This window comes from Panicum virgatum, chromosome 4K (assembly GCF_016808335.1).
Source record: "Panicum virgatum strain AP13 chromosome 4K, P.virgatum_v5, whole genome shotgun sequence".
Classification (NCBI taxonomy): Eukaryota; Viridiplantae; Streptophyta; class Magnoliopsida; order Poales; family Poaceae; genus Panicum; species Panicum virgatum.
In genome coordinates this window covers 36,566,467-36,583,864 of record NC_053139.1, presented here as the reverse complement: position 1 = coordinate 36,583,864, position 17,398 = coordinate 36,566,467, and the positions used below count along the sequence as shown (strand labels likewise).

Sequence of the window (17,398 nt, the reverse complement as noted above, 5' to 3'; positions counted from 1 at the left end):
GTCGTTCAAGAGGTCAGTGCTCAACCCAAAGAATCCCGATTACCTTGCACATGGAGTTTGTGGCAATGCTTTGGACATGCATAGGATTCATGTCGAAGCACCAACAGCAGAATGCTCATAGCCATGGCAAGGAAGTGCGGCTTCTGTAGGATAGCAGAGGCAGCACCATCATATCTGTAGTACAGGGGAAAGACACCACTCTGTTTTGTGGCATGGGCCTGAGTGTGGGCACTTCCTGCAGTAGCTTGCAGAAGATCCCTTCATAGGGCCACTGACTCAGTAGCAACTATTGTTGCTCCCTCAGCAATTAGACATAAGGTGTTGGCCCAATTGGATCTGATTTCATTCAACCTCATTAAGCTCAAAGAACAGTCTTACATATATAGACTCTTTAACACCTAATCAGCCACAAGAGGCTAGAAAAAACTCCGTGTGATCCCATTGATGGTCGATATCACCCCCCCGGGGGGGGGGGGGGGGCTATACCTAGCCCTATCTAGCATATAGGAATGGTGGACATCATAGCAACCCCACATGCCCTCGTCGAGCCAAGGAAGAGCTGCTATGGTGTCAGGAAGCAATCTGAGCTCCCGCCATGCAGCTCCAGTGAGGGAGCAACAAGCATAGGAGCGAGCTCGGTGGATGGGCAGCATGGCAGCCAGCCTGCCTAAGAGCCTTGTGATGCTGGAACTGGTTGGGTTCAGCAATGCCATCAGGCTCAGAGCAGAGCTGTCCGCCTCAAGGCGGCATATCTGCCAGCGATGAAGGGGCACGGTTGGTTCCCAAGAGCACCAGAGCCCAAATCTGAGATTCTGAAGCTATAAGTTAGGGGGAGAAGGGGTTTTATTTCATTTCATTTTATTGCTCACCTCATTGATACATTGGTCGACTGCGACGGTAAGGAAGCCGACGGCGACAATGACCCTGGGAGTGATGAGATGTGGCGGAGCATAGGTCCTCTACTTATTGTCCATCCAAGCACCTACTACAAAGGAAAACTACTATAGGCTAGGAAGCCAAGCAGATGGCCACTTCCCTCTCACCACCAGCGAGGTCACCCAAGATGTCAAGGGAGGGGCCAGATCCGAATTTGGGCCGGAGCACTGGAGAAAGAAATGTGTTTCATTCAGCAACCATCTCATTGGCACAATATTGGTAAAGCCAGTCATATTGGTAGAGCCAGTCGATCTGGACAGAAACTTTTCCTTTGGGATCATGTCATCACCCCAATTTGACTTGGGTGATAACCCTTCCATTCTAAAAAATGATTTGTACTAAAGCTGATTTAAATTAAATGTTCTAGTTTCTACATGATGATCGATGATCACCATTTTTAAATAAATCATATGAGGGTGTTAGCTAAAACAAATAAACAATCACTTAATGGATTCATTACTTGTCTGACACAGCCTATAAAGTCACTAGCCAATAATTATCTTAAACGTACTCTCTTGCAGTTTAAAATGTTATATAATTAGCAGATCATTCTGCCAGACAAAATACCAGAATAACAAACAATACTGAGGCACCGACGTTGTGTAGCATGATAGCATCTAGTATTACTGTTAGCAGGCAATCTGAAAACTAGACATGAGCATAGCATCTATCAAGGTTATCCATACGATGAGAACTAAAGGAAACAAGACAATCCACAGTAAATTAAAATAAATTCTGAAAATTCTAGATCAACAGTTTGTATCAAGGACAAATTCAGGCACATGGAACTTACAACACAAGTGGGAGTATTACTTCCCTCGAAAGAATCCAGTATATCTCACACAAGTAAACTCATCTGCTTGAAACAAGATGCAACCCCTGTTGCGTTACAGCTCAATGTAATGTGTAGGGATGCAACTTCCTGAGTGCTGTCTAACTATGGTATTATCAGGCTCAAACATTCAGACAGTATCCATGAACTAAAATGCTGTCAGAACTCAAAACTGTTTCCTTTTGCTCCTAAATAATTTATTCCTTTTTGAGTACACATAAAAGAAACCAAAAACAAACACTCCAGACATGGAAACTGAGACCCAAGGGAATGGTGGATCTTTGAAGCAAACCAGTGTAGCCTCAAGCTCCCGGGACGCCTGATACACCAATGAGTGAATTTCATACAGATCATGGTCCGAAGATCTCAAAAGGTACATTGCCTTATCGTAGTCCAAGCGTGACATGGCTGAAACCACCTTGTCCAATTTATATGTGAGCAAATTCCACCTCTGAATGAATTCAACGTGCCTTTTCTTTCTAAGAAGTATGTTCTCCCCACCATGCGCTGCCATTGACTCCAAAACATAAATTGTGCTAGTGATTGTGTAGTTCAGGGTGGTGAGAAGAACATTCCTCCGAGCTGCATCTTTCTGCACAAAAGACAGTGATTTGGTCTCTGAAAAAGGACCAAATGGTGTATGCCCAGTGCTCCAAGTGTAATCAACAACTGTGGCGTTGTGCTCAGGGCTCCATGACTGATGTGTGGGTGAAACCCCCCACATGCTCTGCAGAACTGAGCCAATGATTGGGCGCTCAAGGTTTCTAGTCATTGTAAGCACATGTCGACCATTACAGGTGTAGTCACTTACAGTTTGTGAGCTCCTCGTCCTCACAGCAAGCACCATATCCCCGAATGCCACTGCCTGGTGGTACCTATCCAGTGGCAAAAGTTTATCGTAATCCAAATCAAACACAAAAACTGTCACCACCTTGTCATGCTCATCATTGTCATGAACACCAGCCAGACGATGTATCTCATCCGACGAATCAGACAGCACCTGCCTCAACAGCTTGGAATCCAAGTACTCATTCACTATCATTGTGTAATTTTCAAACAGGAACCTCGATGTAAATGAGTTTGTCGACCGGGCAATTGCAAATGAGCAAATTGGGCATTCAGAGTACCTGACCGTGTGCAAATCAAACTTCAAGTTCTGCCCACTATAAGGTAGATCCCCATCTCGAATCGACTGCTCTATCACACGGAAATCAAGCCCCTCTGGTTCCTTCCGGTCCCCATGGATGTGAACGAACCGAATCAGCAACGAGTTCTCATAATGCACTGGAATTCTGAGTGACGGCACTAGTAAAGACTTGTAAGCACTGAGCACCAGCGATGCCAGATCAGCGAGGAGAGCTTTCTCCGACTTGGGCCGACCGTGAAGGGTGGCAAGAGGGTGGAACTCACCACGGGGGAGCACACCATCTCCAGAGAGCGCCGGGCCATAGTTCACCGGGCCGGCACCAAGGTCGATCCAAATGTACCGATCCTTGCCTGTCCACACGGGACCAAGGCAGCGGGAATACCCGGGAGAGGAGACGTCGGTGCCGGAGGCGGCCGCAGTGTAGGCGTACTGGCGCGGCTGCGGGCCGAGGTCGAGCAAGTAGATGTAGATGGCCTCAGCGGGGCCGGAGTCAGCGAGCGCGCGGTAGTCCTCGGCGACGAGCACGTCGACGAGCGAGTAGGGAACGCCGGAGAGCGCGTTGGCGTGGAAGGGCGCGGGGGATTTGTCGAGGTGCGCGCGGACGGCGTTGCCGGCGGCGTTGGCGAGCTTGGACGCGGCAACGGGGCCGGTGACGTCGAGGTGGAGGGTGTGGGAGACCGCGAGGCGGTGCGGGCGGCGGCTGGAGAGGAAGGGGGCGGAGGAGACGGCGGCTTTGACGAGGGAGGGGAGGGACCGCCCGGCGGAGGCCGGGAAGGAGGCCCCCGCGAGGCGGACGTGGACGGGGACGGCGGCGGTGAGGGAGAGGAGGCGGGAGGGGAGGAGCGGGGTCGGGGCGGAGAGCGCGCGGCGGAGGCCGGCGGGGAGGGCGGCGAAGGTGTCGTTGCCGGCGGACGGGTCGCGCGCCGCCGCCGACGCGAGGAAGGCGTCGAGGCCCGAGAACGCGGCCGCGGTTGTGGCTGGGGCGAAGAGAGAGACAAGGAGGAGGACGAGGAGGGGTAGGATCTGGGGTGGAGGTCGAGCCATGGTCGCCGGCCAGACGGACGGAGAGGCGGAGGTTCAGACGGGGTTCAGAATTGAGATCGATCTGAGATGGGAGAGGATTTACTTCAAAAAAAAAAGAGATGGGAGAGGAGGCTGATGAAGCGCAGGGGTCTGCGATTAGGATCTTCTGTGGTAGAGATCTATGAAGCGTCGACTCTGTGATTCCGGTTCCGTAAGCTGTTGTCGACTAGATTGGCAACTCGGAGAGTAACGTTGGATGTATTCGGATCCAATACCCATGGAATTAGAGTTAGATAGCATATATTATCATATTTTAATTTTGGTTGGAATTTTAATCTTATCAGATATGAATACAAAATGAATAGTTAGAATTTGAATATAAATCTTATTGAATACAAATACAAAATAAATAATTCAAATTCAGATACCTTTTCGATTTGGAAGATAGCGCTATCACGACTATCAATTTGCTTTGTCAACGATTTTGTTTGAGTTTAAATCACAATACAAGTAGGCACATAAAGATAGCTAATAAAAATAACATACGAATGGATAATTAATATATCAAAATATTATCAATATAAAGTAAATATAATTTAAATACTTAATGATTAACACATATAAAGATGATTTTCTAACATTCATATCCATCTCATAGACGGCATGGAACATAAATCGATATTGAATCTTTTTTCTTTTGCAAGTGTGATGAAAAAGAAGAGGTCAGAACGTCTACAGAGTGATTATGAACTGTAGCAACTTTTACCATTAATTAGAGATATTAAATAAAGTCAGTTTGCAAAACTAATTCCACAACCCTTGCACTACTTTGCGAGACGAATCTAATGAGCCCTTTGACCGCACGATTAGAGGATGGTTACTGTAGCATCACGGTAGACAATCAACGATTAATAGATTCGTCACGAAAAGTTACACTCATCTGCGAAAAAGTTTTACAAATAAACTTTGTTTAGTACTCCATGCATAGAGATTTGCACAAATCATTGTTCATTAGCACACAACGAACCAAACAAGGAGTAACAGGATCTCTTTTTTTTAAAAGAAATTTGCTCATTCTTTATTCCCCGAACTCCGGATCAGCTTGAACGCGATCCAAGGAGTAACAGGATCTCACTAGACACTACCATCAAGCTCATCATGAGAGCAAGGCAAGTAAGAGAGAGATATGAATCACCGTGGCCGGAGGCACCATATCGCAAAACCACAGAGAGGCGCCATATACATCGTCCAAATTAACGGCCTTTTGTGAGAGGGAGAGATATATGGATAATGGAGGTTGTGTAAATGGGTTTTGTCACAAGAATTCCTTTCAACTCATTTGTCCAAATATTGAAAGTTGAGGTGTGAATAGAGCTCTAAATATAAAAGTATATTTTGGCATAATGGACAACAAATCGATTCCGGGCCCTTCGCATATATGCATGTTCTCAGTCATGACGAGGACTCCCTCCCTCTCCAGCAACAAGCCAGCCCTATACATACAAAACAGTGGTCTTTCATCATCACCCTCTTAAGTTGCAACGCCCCTACTTTTCACCTCCCCTCTTTCTTACATGGCGAGTGGGAATGCTTCTTACAACCTATAGGGTCGTCGTCTCAATTTAACCCCACAGAGTTCTTGACTGCCCTAGATAGTACATACATGAATTTACTTCAATTGATTTGCATTGCGTGACGAAATTAAAACTACTAGCCATGCCCCGGGCACCGCCTCTCGCCGCCGCCGCCGCCGCCGCCGCCGCCGATCTGACCTCTAGCAGGCTCGCTCTGAGATCTAGCAGGGCTTGCCGGGCCTGCAGTCGAGGGAGCCGCTGAAGCGCGTGAGCCTGGTGACGTAGGAGCCGGGCTTGGGCTTGATGAGGTCCTTCTTGTTGAACTGCCTGTTGATCTGCCCGCCGGTGACGGTGAAGTAGGCGCCCTCCATGAAGAGGTCGTCCTCCGAGTGCCACACCCAGTTCTTCCACACCGACTCCGGCGCGTCGTGCTGCTTGGTGACCTGCTTGGCGGCGAGGTTGGGCGGCGCGATGTACCGGTTGCCCTGGCTGATGATGGTCGGGGCCTTGCTGCCGCCGATGGCGTACATGAGCCAGTGCGTGTAGTCGTTGTTCACCACGTGGAAGAATCCCCAACGGCATCTGCAAATTTGCTTGAGAAGTTTCAGAATCTGGGTCTCAATTCGCGAGCCTTTCAGAATTTGACACGGCGTGTTCCTGGCCGCCATGGATGATGGATGGGATGAGCTATATGTACCTGGGCATCCTCTGCACGAGTCCTCTGCCAAAGTGGTTGAAGGCGACTGTGATCTGCATGATCTGGTCCTCCGGGTGGCTGTCGCTGGAGCTGAAGAGCATGACGTCGTTGTGGTTGGTCATGTGGCAGTTGGAGATGGTGACGCCGGTGGACTTGGCGATGACGTCGATGAGGCCGTCCTGGCAGTTGGAGAGCGAGAGGTGGTCGAGCCACACGTTGGTGGACCCGAAGACGGTGATGCCGTCGCCGTCGGAGACGGTGCGCCAGCCGAAGTGGTCCGGCGAGTCCCGGATGTTGCCGCCGTTCTTGTTGGAGGAGATGAGGTCGTGGATGTGGATGTTGTGGATGATGACGTTGTTGGCGAATTGCACCGTGAGCTGCGAGCCGTTGGCGATGCGCACCTGCACGCCGCGGCCGTCGATGGTCTTGTCGCCGCGGATGATGAGCTCCTCCTTGAGCGAGATGATCATCGTCTTGGCGAAGGTGATCCACAGCGGCTCGTACTGGATGACGGCCCACCGCAGCGTGCCCGGCCGCGGGTTCACCACGTCCTCGTCGGTGCCGTCCGTCACCACGTAGAACTTGCCGGCCAGCCCGCCGGTGGTGTTGCGCCCGAACCCCCGCGCGCACCGCGCCAGCCGCTTCCGGTCCGTCGCCCAGTCCTGCCGGCACCGCCAGCACCGGTCGATCGGGTTCGTCGCCAGGCACGGCCCCTTGTACTTGTTGCCCTTCTTCTTCTGCGCCATCATCTCCCTCCTCGCGCTCATCTCCTCCTTCTCAACCGATCTGAATGCACACACACTCAGCAGCTTATTCGATCGTCTACGTACCAATAATTTTGCATGCATGATCGATGGCCTTCTTGCCTGTGGACGGCGCGGTTGAGTTGGTTGGCGACCTCCACTGGGTCGTGCTTGTAGGTGGCCTCCGCGGCGGCGTCCGCCATGAGCTTGCGCTGCCGCCAGTAGTCGTCGAACTCGCCGATGTTGGCCTCCGACGACACGGCCGCGGACAGGACGACGACGACGACGTACAGGACCAAGGAGCCCGGTCTGCTCCATTGGAAGCCCGCCTCCATAGTTATCTCTATTAATTAACTAATAATAACTCTCCAAGATATCCTGCCTCCACGGTAATCAACACACTGATGCGCCTCCTCCTACCGTTATCTTTCTATGCAGTGATCCAACTGCTAGGTATATGAAGGTAGGTCGGTGAGCGCCATTGCTCCGCCGTTGCGTCGAGGAACGGGGAGGATTATATAACAACCTGCTCCCACACGGGGATCGATCGACCGAGGTGCGGTGGTGGTAAAATTAGGGAGCGGTGATGCGAGGAGGGAGGCGAGCCGCATGCAAGAACTTAATTTAGCTCTTGGGGGACCGAGGTAAGCTGTGGGTGCTGAGCTTGTGTGCCGGTCATGTTCTTGCTATTATTGGATGATGAGGTGCTGGATTGGGCACTGCAGAGAAAACGAGATGAGTGGAGGTTTTGTGGATGGAGAACTGCTAGCCGATTTTGTGGATGTGTATATACATGGGCGCATTGTCTTTATTATTATATTTTAATTTCTAGGTTGATTGCTATTTTCTTGTCTTGACTCCTGATAATGGCCTTATTGAAGCCATTGTTTGGAGTTCAAAGAATTCGCTGTCTAAGACAAAAACACATTCTTAGTCCCATACTCTGATTTTAACTGGTTGGACCATGGCAATAATAGTGTGCGCGTGTCATTTCCTTGTTGGAGGCATTATTTTTGGAGAGCCTCTTTCGTGGCCCAAGTGTTGCTGTGCATGGAATTGAATGTTAAGTTATCATTAGTCTTACTAAGCCATGATATATGATGTCATGCTGTTTAGGTTGTCTAGGAGTGGTCTTGGTATGATTTAATGACCTTGATGTCGTTATCTAAGATTAATAATTAGGCAAACTGACGTAACTCAGCCAGTGAAGTTCCTTGTGGTGAACCTGCCCTCCCGAGAGTTCTGAGTCCTAGACTTGGATCGGGTGCTCGTATTTTACTGGATTTATTCCAGAATTTAACCAGCGCTATTATTCCAGTGATAGGCGACCCAGCGACAGCGAGGCATATGTGGTGACTTCGTCAATTTTGAGGATCTGCTGACTCAGTCTCTTGGAGGTGTTCATAGGGTATGTTGCGTACATATATTCATAGGGGACAGTGTGCTTGCGTGTATGTGAGCGACATCATTTATTTGAAAGTTATGTTTCAAAGCCGTATGTCTAGACAGAATTTAATCTTAGAACATATAAATATTAGAAAGTTCGGGGAAGAATCTTAGAATATCTAACTATTAGAAGTTCATGAAAAATAGACTATTATAACTCAGTTGTAATTAATATATATTGTTTATCTTTGCTCTCTTTGTTCATTTTTCAAACATATAGATCTTATTTATGAAAAAGTAAATATTTAAAATTTGAACTTAAATCTCAAATTGTACAAGGAGAAACAAAAATATAAATTTTGTTCTGGGTAGATTGGACCATTTGAAATAGTTTAAGGGAGTAAATGGACTCTAAATTTTATTCTTGAGGTAAACTTTGATCCCCTCTATTTCTTCACTTGGTGGAATGAGATTTTGGTCACTTAAATCCTAAACTTTGGAAATCCTGCCACAACAAAGTCACAAAACTATGAAGGTTGAATTCCTCCTCAAAACTTTCTTCTATAGAACTTCTTGTAAACATCACCAGTGAAAGTATTTCATAATTATAATTATCTCCATAAGTAGAAACTTTATTGCTGATTCCATATATTGCAGATAGGAAAAAAAATTCAATTTACTACCCTCAACTATAGTCAAAGTCTGGATAACCCCAAAAACTATAACTTGGTTCAATTTATCCCCTAAACTATACCATTTAGTTTATTTTACCCCATAATACAATTTATCTTTTTTGTTTCTCCATACATAAGTTGAATTTTAATATCAAATTTTGTAGGGTAGTAGTAGACATCACAATGCATATTTAGAAAAAATTATAATTTTCCTCCATTAGTTTTCATATAATTTTGAACTCCAATGGTTAATTTCTATATATCAATTGCGCACCACTCTGCGCGCGATGAGCGAGGCCACGATAGCAAAAAAATTTTACAGCGCCGGATGATGAATCAGCGGTTCACATTCACTTTACCCGCACGATACTGTAGCAGTAAAATATCTCGCTTCCAGAGTTTTCATCTTCCTCCCCGTCGCCTCTCCAGTCTCCCCCTGCATCTGCAGTGCCCGCGATGGTGGCGATGGCGGCGACCGCAGCGGTGGCATCGTGTCGAGGAAGCCGGCACCTGTGGCGGCGCCCCTTCCCTCCCTTCCGTCACCGCGTCCTCCAGCTCCTCCCCCTCGTCGCTTGACTCCACGCTGCCGTCCCCAACGGCCCGCCGCTGCTCTCCGAACCGACGACAGTGTCGCGGCTGCCTTCGCAGGTTACGGCCTCTGGCACTGGCGCAGGTGGTCTGCTTGGCACTGTAGCACGCGGAGTCAACCTCATCCCCACGGCCGGCAGCTGGCCCTGCGTCTAGCGGGCTCCGCTGATGCCGCTCAAGGTCTGCTCGGTGCCGCAGCACCAGCTCCACCCATGGCGTCGACATGTTGAAGTCGTGATGGCGCAGCAGCACCGACAACAGCAAGGCCATGGTCATGTTCAAGATGTGGTTCCACGCCACGCACTCACGGCATCGCCTCCTTCCCTCCCAGGCCTGAAGCAGAGGTTCGATTTTTTTCCCATTTTTGACGCGTAACAGGGTGTGGTTCCTAATGCATGTGCCGGACCTAGCCTCCTGGGGGTGGGAGGCGATGGTGGTGGTGGTGGCGCTACAGGACACAGGGTGGCCGACGGCGCGGTCGGAGCCCGCGGATGTCGCCAGCGGCGCGTGCCGATGGGCCCCCATCTGGGAGGCCACCAAACTCCCTGCTGCTCGGCAAGGACAGGATCTTGGTTCCCAGTCCGGCGACGAGCGGTGGGAGGCGGCCGTGGTAGGAGACTGCCGCGCAGTCTTCGGAGAAGAAGGCGGAGTAGTACAACCCCGTGCAGCTCGCCCAATAGCGCGGCTCCTGCGGGTCACCCTCCCTCGCGTCGCCTCTCCTGCGCTGCCGCGGCTGGTGGTCCACCATGAGCTCGGCATCTCCGCTGCCGCGAGCTCGAGGTAGCAGAGTAGATGTGGAGCAGCGGAGCAGTGCAAATTTCCTAGCTCCACGTTCCTATGTTCTTGATTATTTTTCTTTTCCGCTTTCTTACTGGTCGCCCGCGGTATCCAATTCATGATGATTTTTATAACTATGATTTCATTTATCTCTTTGTTTTGCAGGTTCTACATTCTACAGTCCAATTCACTCTACAGAGGACTGCTACTTACATTAGGGATTTCACAAATCTGTCTTCGTTCCTGTTAATTTTTCTCAGTTAGGTGAGTTGACTGCACATATTTAGCATTCTTAGTCCTGTCGGGTCATCCCGTCGAGGCAGTGACTATTAACTCATTTTTCATTCCCTCTCCAATTCGATAGTGCAGCACAGTTAGCTTCTATGGAAGGAATCTTAAGGCTGCAATACTACCTTGGCAACTAGGTAATCCCTTGGACATGTCTTCCATATTTGCTTTGTCTATATTCGCAGTTTAGTTCATCTGTGTATTATGCTGTGTAATTCCTGTCAATCTTCAAGATTGGGCTTCTTCAATAGATCGATTTCTATGAGATTCTATGATTAGTACGATGTTTAGCTGAAATTTCTTTAGAGAATGCTGCTTCCTTCCTTTTGTCTGTCAAATTTGAAGCTTGATTGAATGGTCATGATGATAGATCATTAAGTGATCCATCAGGATAATACATACAGGGCTCAAATTGGATGTGATGAACTAATTTGAGGTAAAAAAAATGTTCCCTAGACAAGCTATTTTTTCGATATTTAATTGGAAAGCACAAAAATTAGTTGTAATTCGATCTATTGGATTATCCTGATGGGATTTTTTTTCCAAGATTGGATTCTTCTCCTTTTATTTTTTTCCCCTAAGCATGAGAATGGTTTATGTTACCAATATTAGTTATAGTTCAGAAAGTTCTTTGAGTCGAGTATGCTATCAGATTGAAAGAGCAGTATTAATATGCAAAAATATCTATGCAGGACCAATCCTTTCCTTTTGCTTTCCTTTTCAATGGTGTAAGCAGTCCTGTTGCTGCAGGCTGATTTAGGTGCTAACCCATTTGTTCATCAATTTGACTGCTTCTTTTAGTTACTTTTCCACTATGTACAAACAAAAACCTATGCATGCTATTTTTGTGTCGAACCCCAAAATCCCATCCAATCTTGGCCTCAACCCCAGAACACCCATAATGTGTAAGCTCTAGATCAGGTCAATGATGGTTAAGTGAATTATTCAGTCTAAATTTTGTTTTACATAGCTTCTTCCTAATTCCAAGTATGATGCATTTTTTATCTATCTGCTTTGATTTCAGCTTTGGTGCTTACATTTATTAACTCTGTCATTACTTTCCATGGCTAGGGAGGTATCATTTTCTGGTACTTATTTTTTGAGAGGCCCAGTTCAAATGTGTAGATTAACATGTTGCCTAATCTTTGCAATGGTTAAAATAAATTTGTAAAAGTTCAAGTGAACAAGCTCCTCCCTGTTCTGTACAGAAACTTAAAACATGCAGTGCAAAACTTGGAGAGAATCTAACCATGGAGATAAATTTTTTAACTGGTTATCATTTCTTTTATGTTCGTCACTTAGGAGTTGTTTGCTTACCAATTTCTAAACTTTAAGTTGACCTATAACCTATTTCCCAACAAAGATCCATCAATGGTCGCGAAGAACAAGCAGAACAGTAAGGCAACATTGACCAATGAAACAATGATGGCATTAGCAGGCTTTGATCAAAGGTATGATCGCCTTTTGATAGCGTTAATAGCCTTCTTTTAATGCTTAATATGGATGCCATTTCTTTCCAAAGAGGTCACAAAGTTCTACAATAATTTGATTTCAGAGATGCACATAATGGAAATGATGTCTTTCCAAACATGTGATCAGGTAGCTCCTGGCTGGATTCTCCATTTTATACATGTCTGGTAAGGTTCCTCTAACTTACCTTAAAAAATAAGCCCCTGCAAGTCCTCATGAATTACTTTTTTTTTGGTCTATGAGGAACTCCACCTCAGACTTATACAACAAAAAGAATATAAATGGTTTCACATTAGGAAACATCAGCTCTATGAAGATAGTAAATTCTGCATATATGAGCCAAGGCCAAGCAGTCCCAAGCAAAATATATCGTCCACCGAAAAACAACTATGTACTTATGTATTTGTTTTCTATTAATACTCACACTTTTACCTATCCGGCGTTGCCAAAAGCAATCTCATGTAAAAAATATTATTCATGGCCAATGATGTTCTCCCTTTCTTTGTTTTCAAAGAAGACATGGCGGCAGTGGCGAACCTGCATTTCCTGGGCTCGCGACTGCGTGAACATCAACTGGGGCCTGGAATTACTTGAACACACTACGTATGGTGCTTACAACAGTGTTGGTATTCCCCATCCTCTTGATGCTCTTGCTACAACACCTAAGGCCTTGGAAACCACATATGAAAATCCATGTCCACTCCAAACAATGCATCATCCAACATACACAAGCAATATATCACTCATGTTGCTCCGTATCAACACACCGCATGGCACCACCACATCGTTATGCCTCATTTCTGTCCATTCCTAACCACGACCATCACCTGACCAAGATCAACCGTCGCAATATAGTAACAGTGCATGTACAAAACGATGCTCCAGCGACAAGATGTGAACCCAGTCTTTATTACAAAAAAAAAAACAAAAAAAAACAAGGCAAGATCATGACACTCCCTGGAGCGCCAACAAAAACTTAATACAAGTAAGCATCAGGCATATTCTCTTATTTATTTCAGGAATCAAGTAAGCATTAGTTTTTGTATACATCTACAAATTTATATGGCCTGCAGGTAATAAGAGCCGCGAAAGACACAAGAACTTCATGATCGATTTTTTCTGGACCAATAAAATATTTAGCTATAGAATCTCCGTACAAATATGTACTTCTGCATTTAAATTTCAATGCAAATTATAGATACTAGCTTTAGTATCATTATGTGCAAATGCACTCCTTTGGTTAAATTCCTATTTTGTACAAAAAAAAAATCTTCCGTGATAAATGTTTCATTACAAACATATAAATTTGAAATTTAACTATATCAGAAAAAAAATAAGATAAAGGTGCCCCCAAAGTATTTTACATGAAGAATAATTGTACTACACCATATAGGGCAAAACCATGTGCTTAGAGCATCTTCAGCAGTTTGGCAAATCGAGTTGCCATCTTTGATTTTTGGCAAAAACGTTAAAAATACTCCTCCAATAATTTGGCAAAAGACTTGGCAATTTTTGGCAACTTGGTAAAAACCAGCCTCCAGCGCGTAAATATACGCGCGCGGCGCGCATCGTGGTTTCTAGTCAAGTGGGAGGGTGAAAAAAGAAATAAATAACAGAGGAGGGTTCCTGATTTAAGTTTTCAAGAGGTGGAAGGGTATAAATATAATTTTGTTTCTCTCTCAGGGTTCCTGATGTAAGTTAGATCTGAATTTGGCAAGTGAATTATGCCAAATTGTTGGAGATAAACTCTTTTTTTACTTGACATATCTTTTTAGAAGTTGGCAAAACATAAGATATGCCAAGTAAAATATGGCAAACTTTTGGAGATGCTCTTAGAGCACTGAGCCAAATTGAAAAAAGGTTGCCAGCATCTGCTGCTGCCTTGATACCTTGCAATTAACACCAACTTATCACTAATTCGAATTAAATTGCAATGGTTGCAGATCAGGAGCGGGACAACCATTCACCATTCCACGGAATTTACTTCAGCACTGCCTATGCTGGAAGCTGGAAAATGTAATAAGCAGTAGCGCTTTTTGTATAAATAATTGTACTATTATATATGCCTAATAATATATGGACATACAATGCTAATGCTATGTCTATATGTATTAATGATGTCCAACCTTAACCTAATGATGGCTAGGCGCGCCAAGGCGTGCGCAAAGTACTCGTTTATTATTAAATATCCTAACCTAACAAAATAATGATAAAAATTATGATATATTTTTTTCTAACATGTGTTATGGTGTGTACTATTATCTTGTAAAATTTCAACTAAAAAGTCCACCAATGCATGGAGAAATAGAAAAGACAAATTATATTAGGGGATAATTTGAACCAAATGGCATAGTTTGGGGGTAAATGAACCAAATGATAGTCTAGGGGGTTATTTAGACTTTGGCTATAGTTGAGGGGAGTAATTTAGACTTTGGCTATAGTTTGGAAGAAATAGAGCGGCAACCACCAAGGGTCCCCCTAAGTGTATTTCATCTTGATTATTGAAATAAATTTGTATCTTGGAGATTTACGAACCTTGAAAAGCCAAAAATCTCCAACACGATCCACCATATCACTGTCCATAAGGATATTGTTAGGCTTAAGATTACAATGAACAACTAGCTTTGGCTTGAAGGCATCCTACTGAGCCTTTGTCAAAATGTTAAAATTTGTTGACCACCATGCTCGTCAATGTTAACATGCAGCTACTTATCCAGATTGCCATTTCGTAGAAATTAAAAAAATAGCTTTAAAATCTTGTTGTCTAGGATCTATAGTTGATCAACCTGTTAAGATCTCCACAAGATTCTAATGCCAAAGATATTTAATGTCTTCAAATTCTGCAAGAAAGCTGTGGGATACTCCCTCTTGTAGAGTTTGAGTATCTTCACTGCTACAATATTTTGTTTCAAGGCTCATATTTCTCATGTACATATAACCAAATCTTTCCTTACTAATAAGATTTGTGATGGAGATCGAGCCCATTTGTTGCTCTAGAGAAATCAACATAAGAAACTTCTGGTAGTTGACTCCTAGCATATGTTGGATGAGTGGTCACCCTCCGTCATATTGTTGTTTCCGATAGTGATAAATGATATGATGATGATAATAAATAAAGCTGTTATTACTGACAAGGCTACTGTGAGCTTTAGAAAATCATACTCCTTCATTGATTTTCATCTTGGACATGGTGAAAAACTCAATGTTAGAATACCATTGCAAAGAGCGTAGTTCACAATAATAGATAAAACAATTGTATTATATAATATCTCGGCTTTTAGAACTTGACCTATCAAGTTATTGAATGAAAGGTCAAGATATGTGAGACCAAAAAAGGTGTCAAGAAATTATGAAATGGTCCTAGATACATTGTTGTATGAAGAATGGTCCTAGATACATTGTTGTATGAAGGTCTGACAACTTTTCATCGTAGAAGGGATAGGATCATGTAGAAAATTCTTCCCAAGATAAAGATATGCAAGCTCTGGCGTACTCCTATAGATTTTGCAAATTTCTTAGGAGACAAAGCTCTGAAGGAAAGGCATTTTCCCAAGTAGTAAGTTTTGGGAAGCTTGAACTTCTTAACATACTGGATAAGAAAACCTCTAGAATCTTACCTATGTCATATTGTTCTGAGAGATGCAAGAAAAGATTGAGATGGGAGTTGGGTGAAGGATGTCGTTAGGGTGGCATGATGGTAGAGGTGCTAACGCTGGTACAAAGGAGGCAAAGTAAGGAGAGATAATAGGAGTTGCATCTTGGCAAGATTAGAAGGTGGCAAGGTGGTTGGAGACCGATGTACATTAAGGGCACCTCTAGTGTGTCAGAGCAACTCCAGTAGGGCTGCTAAATTTGGGTGAGCAAATGCCTATTTAGAAGCCCATTTCTAAATTTTACTCACCCAAATATGGGTCTCCACTCCAGCAGGCTGAGTAAATTGGGCTTCCATTTTTTCAACCGACAACTGGGCCCCACCTGTCATTCCCTCAGCACCCCACCCACCTCTCACACCTCCTCCGCGGTGTTCCGGGACCAGAAGCCCAAGGAGCCAACAAGCAGGTACTCCTGGGATTGGATTGACATCCAAAATCCAATCGGAGTAATTCAATTGAAGTCCAATTAAATTAAGCATCCATCCAATCCAATTCTAACAATTAGTCTCCAACATCCAATTCAGTCCAACCCAACTCCCCTTAATCCAAATCCATCCAATATAATCCAAAATTCAAGCATATAGTGAGAGCCATAAATAATCAGCCATGCTGGACACCCTCATCAGCAACGACAAACTCACCGCGGCAAGGAAGGCAGGAAGCTGCGCAGCCTTCTCGCCGGCTCGGCTGCCTGTAGCACGCCGGCTCCCACCGCCCACATCGTCCGCGCTGCTGTTGGACCGCGCTGCCTCCGCTCGCGGCTCACCTGCCCACACCGGTCTCCGCTCGTTGTCGCACTGGCTGCCGCTCGCCGGTCTCTGTCCGCGGCTCGCAGGCTTTGCCACCTCGACGCCCGCGTCAACTGCCGATTGCTGGCCGTGCTGCCTCGCCTCTATTCGCCATCGCACGGCCTTCGTCCGCGCCTCGCCGGCTTCGTGCCCGCGCCAACTACGGCTCGCCGGCACCGCTGCCCGAGGAGTCAGGGAAGAGAGGCGGCATCGTGTGCCCCGCACGGGAGGGGAAGTGGTGACATGGTCTTCATGCAGCATGGTGGCGCCCTTGAGGAAGAGCGTCGTCGGCAAGGACTAGGCCCCCACGACGTACGGAGACAGCCACGGGGTTGGGCGAGGCTGGAGTGGAGAGAAAGGGCACGGCCGTGGGGCGCAGCGGCAAGAAGAAGAGGTGCTCTGGCACATGGCCGGTTCCGGAGGCGAGGGCATGCGAGAGGCGCACACGGGGCGGGGGAGAAGATGCACGGCGGCGGAGAAGAAGCAGTGCGGCTGACTTTCTGGGTCCGTTTCCCTTCTCTAATCCAACAAAATTTGGATTACTCCCTATTTTTTATTCAATATAATCCAACCCTATTAGATCCAAGCAAATGGATATCCATATCCAATTTGATCCAAATCCATTAAAATCCAAGTCTCAAAATCCAGTTGGATTTGGATTTGGTCCAATCCATTCCCAGGAGTACAAGCTGGGAGGCAATGAGGAGGAGGAGGCGTACGGGGAGGTGGACCGTATCATCTCCAGCCGCACGGTCAAGAACCCGGTGTTCGCGAAGGACGGCTAGGCCACGACGTCCGTCGCCACGGAGTACCTCGTGGAGT

General features: G+C 46.0%; 2 protein-coding genes and 1 long non-coding RNA gene across 26 annotated transcripts; 1 reads left to right on the top strand and 2 right to left on the bottom strand.

Moving 5' to 3' along the window:
- Positions 1-1,638: 1,638 nt before the first annotated feature.
- Positions 1,639-4,051, bottom strand: LOC120703771. The gene has a single exon (XM_039987943.1). The coding sequence runs from the start codon at positions 3,957-3,959 to the stop codon at positions 1,935-1,937; it is 2,025 nt and encodes a 674-aa protein (XP_039843877.1). The 5' UTR covers positions 3,960-4,051; the 3' UTR covers positions 1,639-1,934.
- Positions 4,052-5,377: 1,326 nt separating this feature from the next.
- Positions 5,378-7,652, bottom strand: LOC120703770 (pectate lyase-like). Its single transcript, XM_039987942.1, has 3 exons — positions 7,076-7,652; positions 6,210-6,995; positions 5,378-6,094 (listed from the first exon to the last, which is right to left on the bottom strand). Exons 1-3 carry the CDS (start codon positions 7,285-7,287, stop codon positions 5,734-5,736), a joined length of 1,359 nt encoding a protein of 452 aa, XP_039843876.1. The 5' UTR covers positions 7,288-7,652; the 3' UTR covers positions 5,378-5,733.
- A 1,675-nt stretch (positions 7,653-9,327) lies between these two features.
- On the top strand, positions 9,328-14,271 carry LOC120703769. Of its 24 annotated transcripts, XR_005687231.1 has the most exons (9): positions 9,328-9,944; positions 10,011-10,380; positions 10,543-10,641; positions 10,742-10,802; positions 12,001-12,116; positions 12,221-12,302; positions 12,650-12,761; positions 12,991-13,120; positions 14,079-14,271. It is a non-coding gene; the product is annotated as an uncharacterized LOC120703769 (long non-coding RNA). The 24 variants fall into 24 exon arrangements; XR_005687248.1 differs by adding an exon at positions 12,393-12,526 and having other exon boundaries at positions 9,328-10,641; positions 10,747-10,802; positions 12,653-12,738; XR_005687241.1 differs by adding an exon at positions 12,393-12,526 and having other exon boundaries at positions 9,328-10,641; positions 10,747-10,802; positions 12,653-12,757.
- Positions 14,272-17,398: the final 3,127 nt, after the last annotated feature.

Coding starts and splice junctions, on each gene's coding strand:
- LOC120703771 (XM_039987943.1), bottom strand. CDS start 3,959: ATGGCTCGACCTCCACCCCAGATCCTACCCCTCCTCGTCCTCCTCCTT.
- LOC120703770 (XM_039987942.1), bottom strand. CDS start 7,287: ATGGAGGCGGGCTTCCAATGGAGCAGACCGGGCTCCTTGGTCCTGTAC. Junction 6,996..7,075: donor CTCAACCGCGCCGTCCACAG/GCAAGAAGGCCA, acceptor GTGTGCATTCAG/ATCGGTTGAGAAGGAGGAGA. Junction 6,095..6,209: donor CTCGTGCAGAGGATGCCCAG/GTACATATAGCT, acceptor GCAAATTTGCAG/ATGCCGTTGGGGATTCTTCC.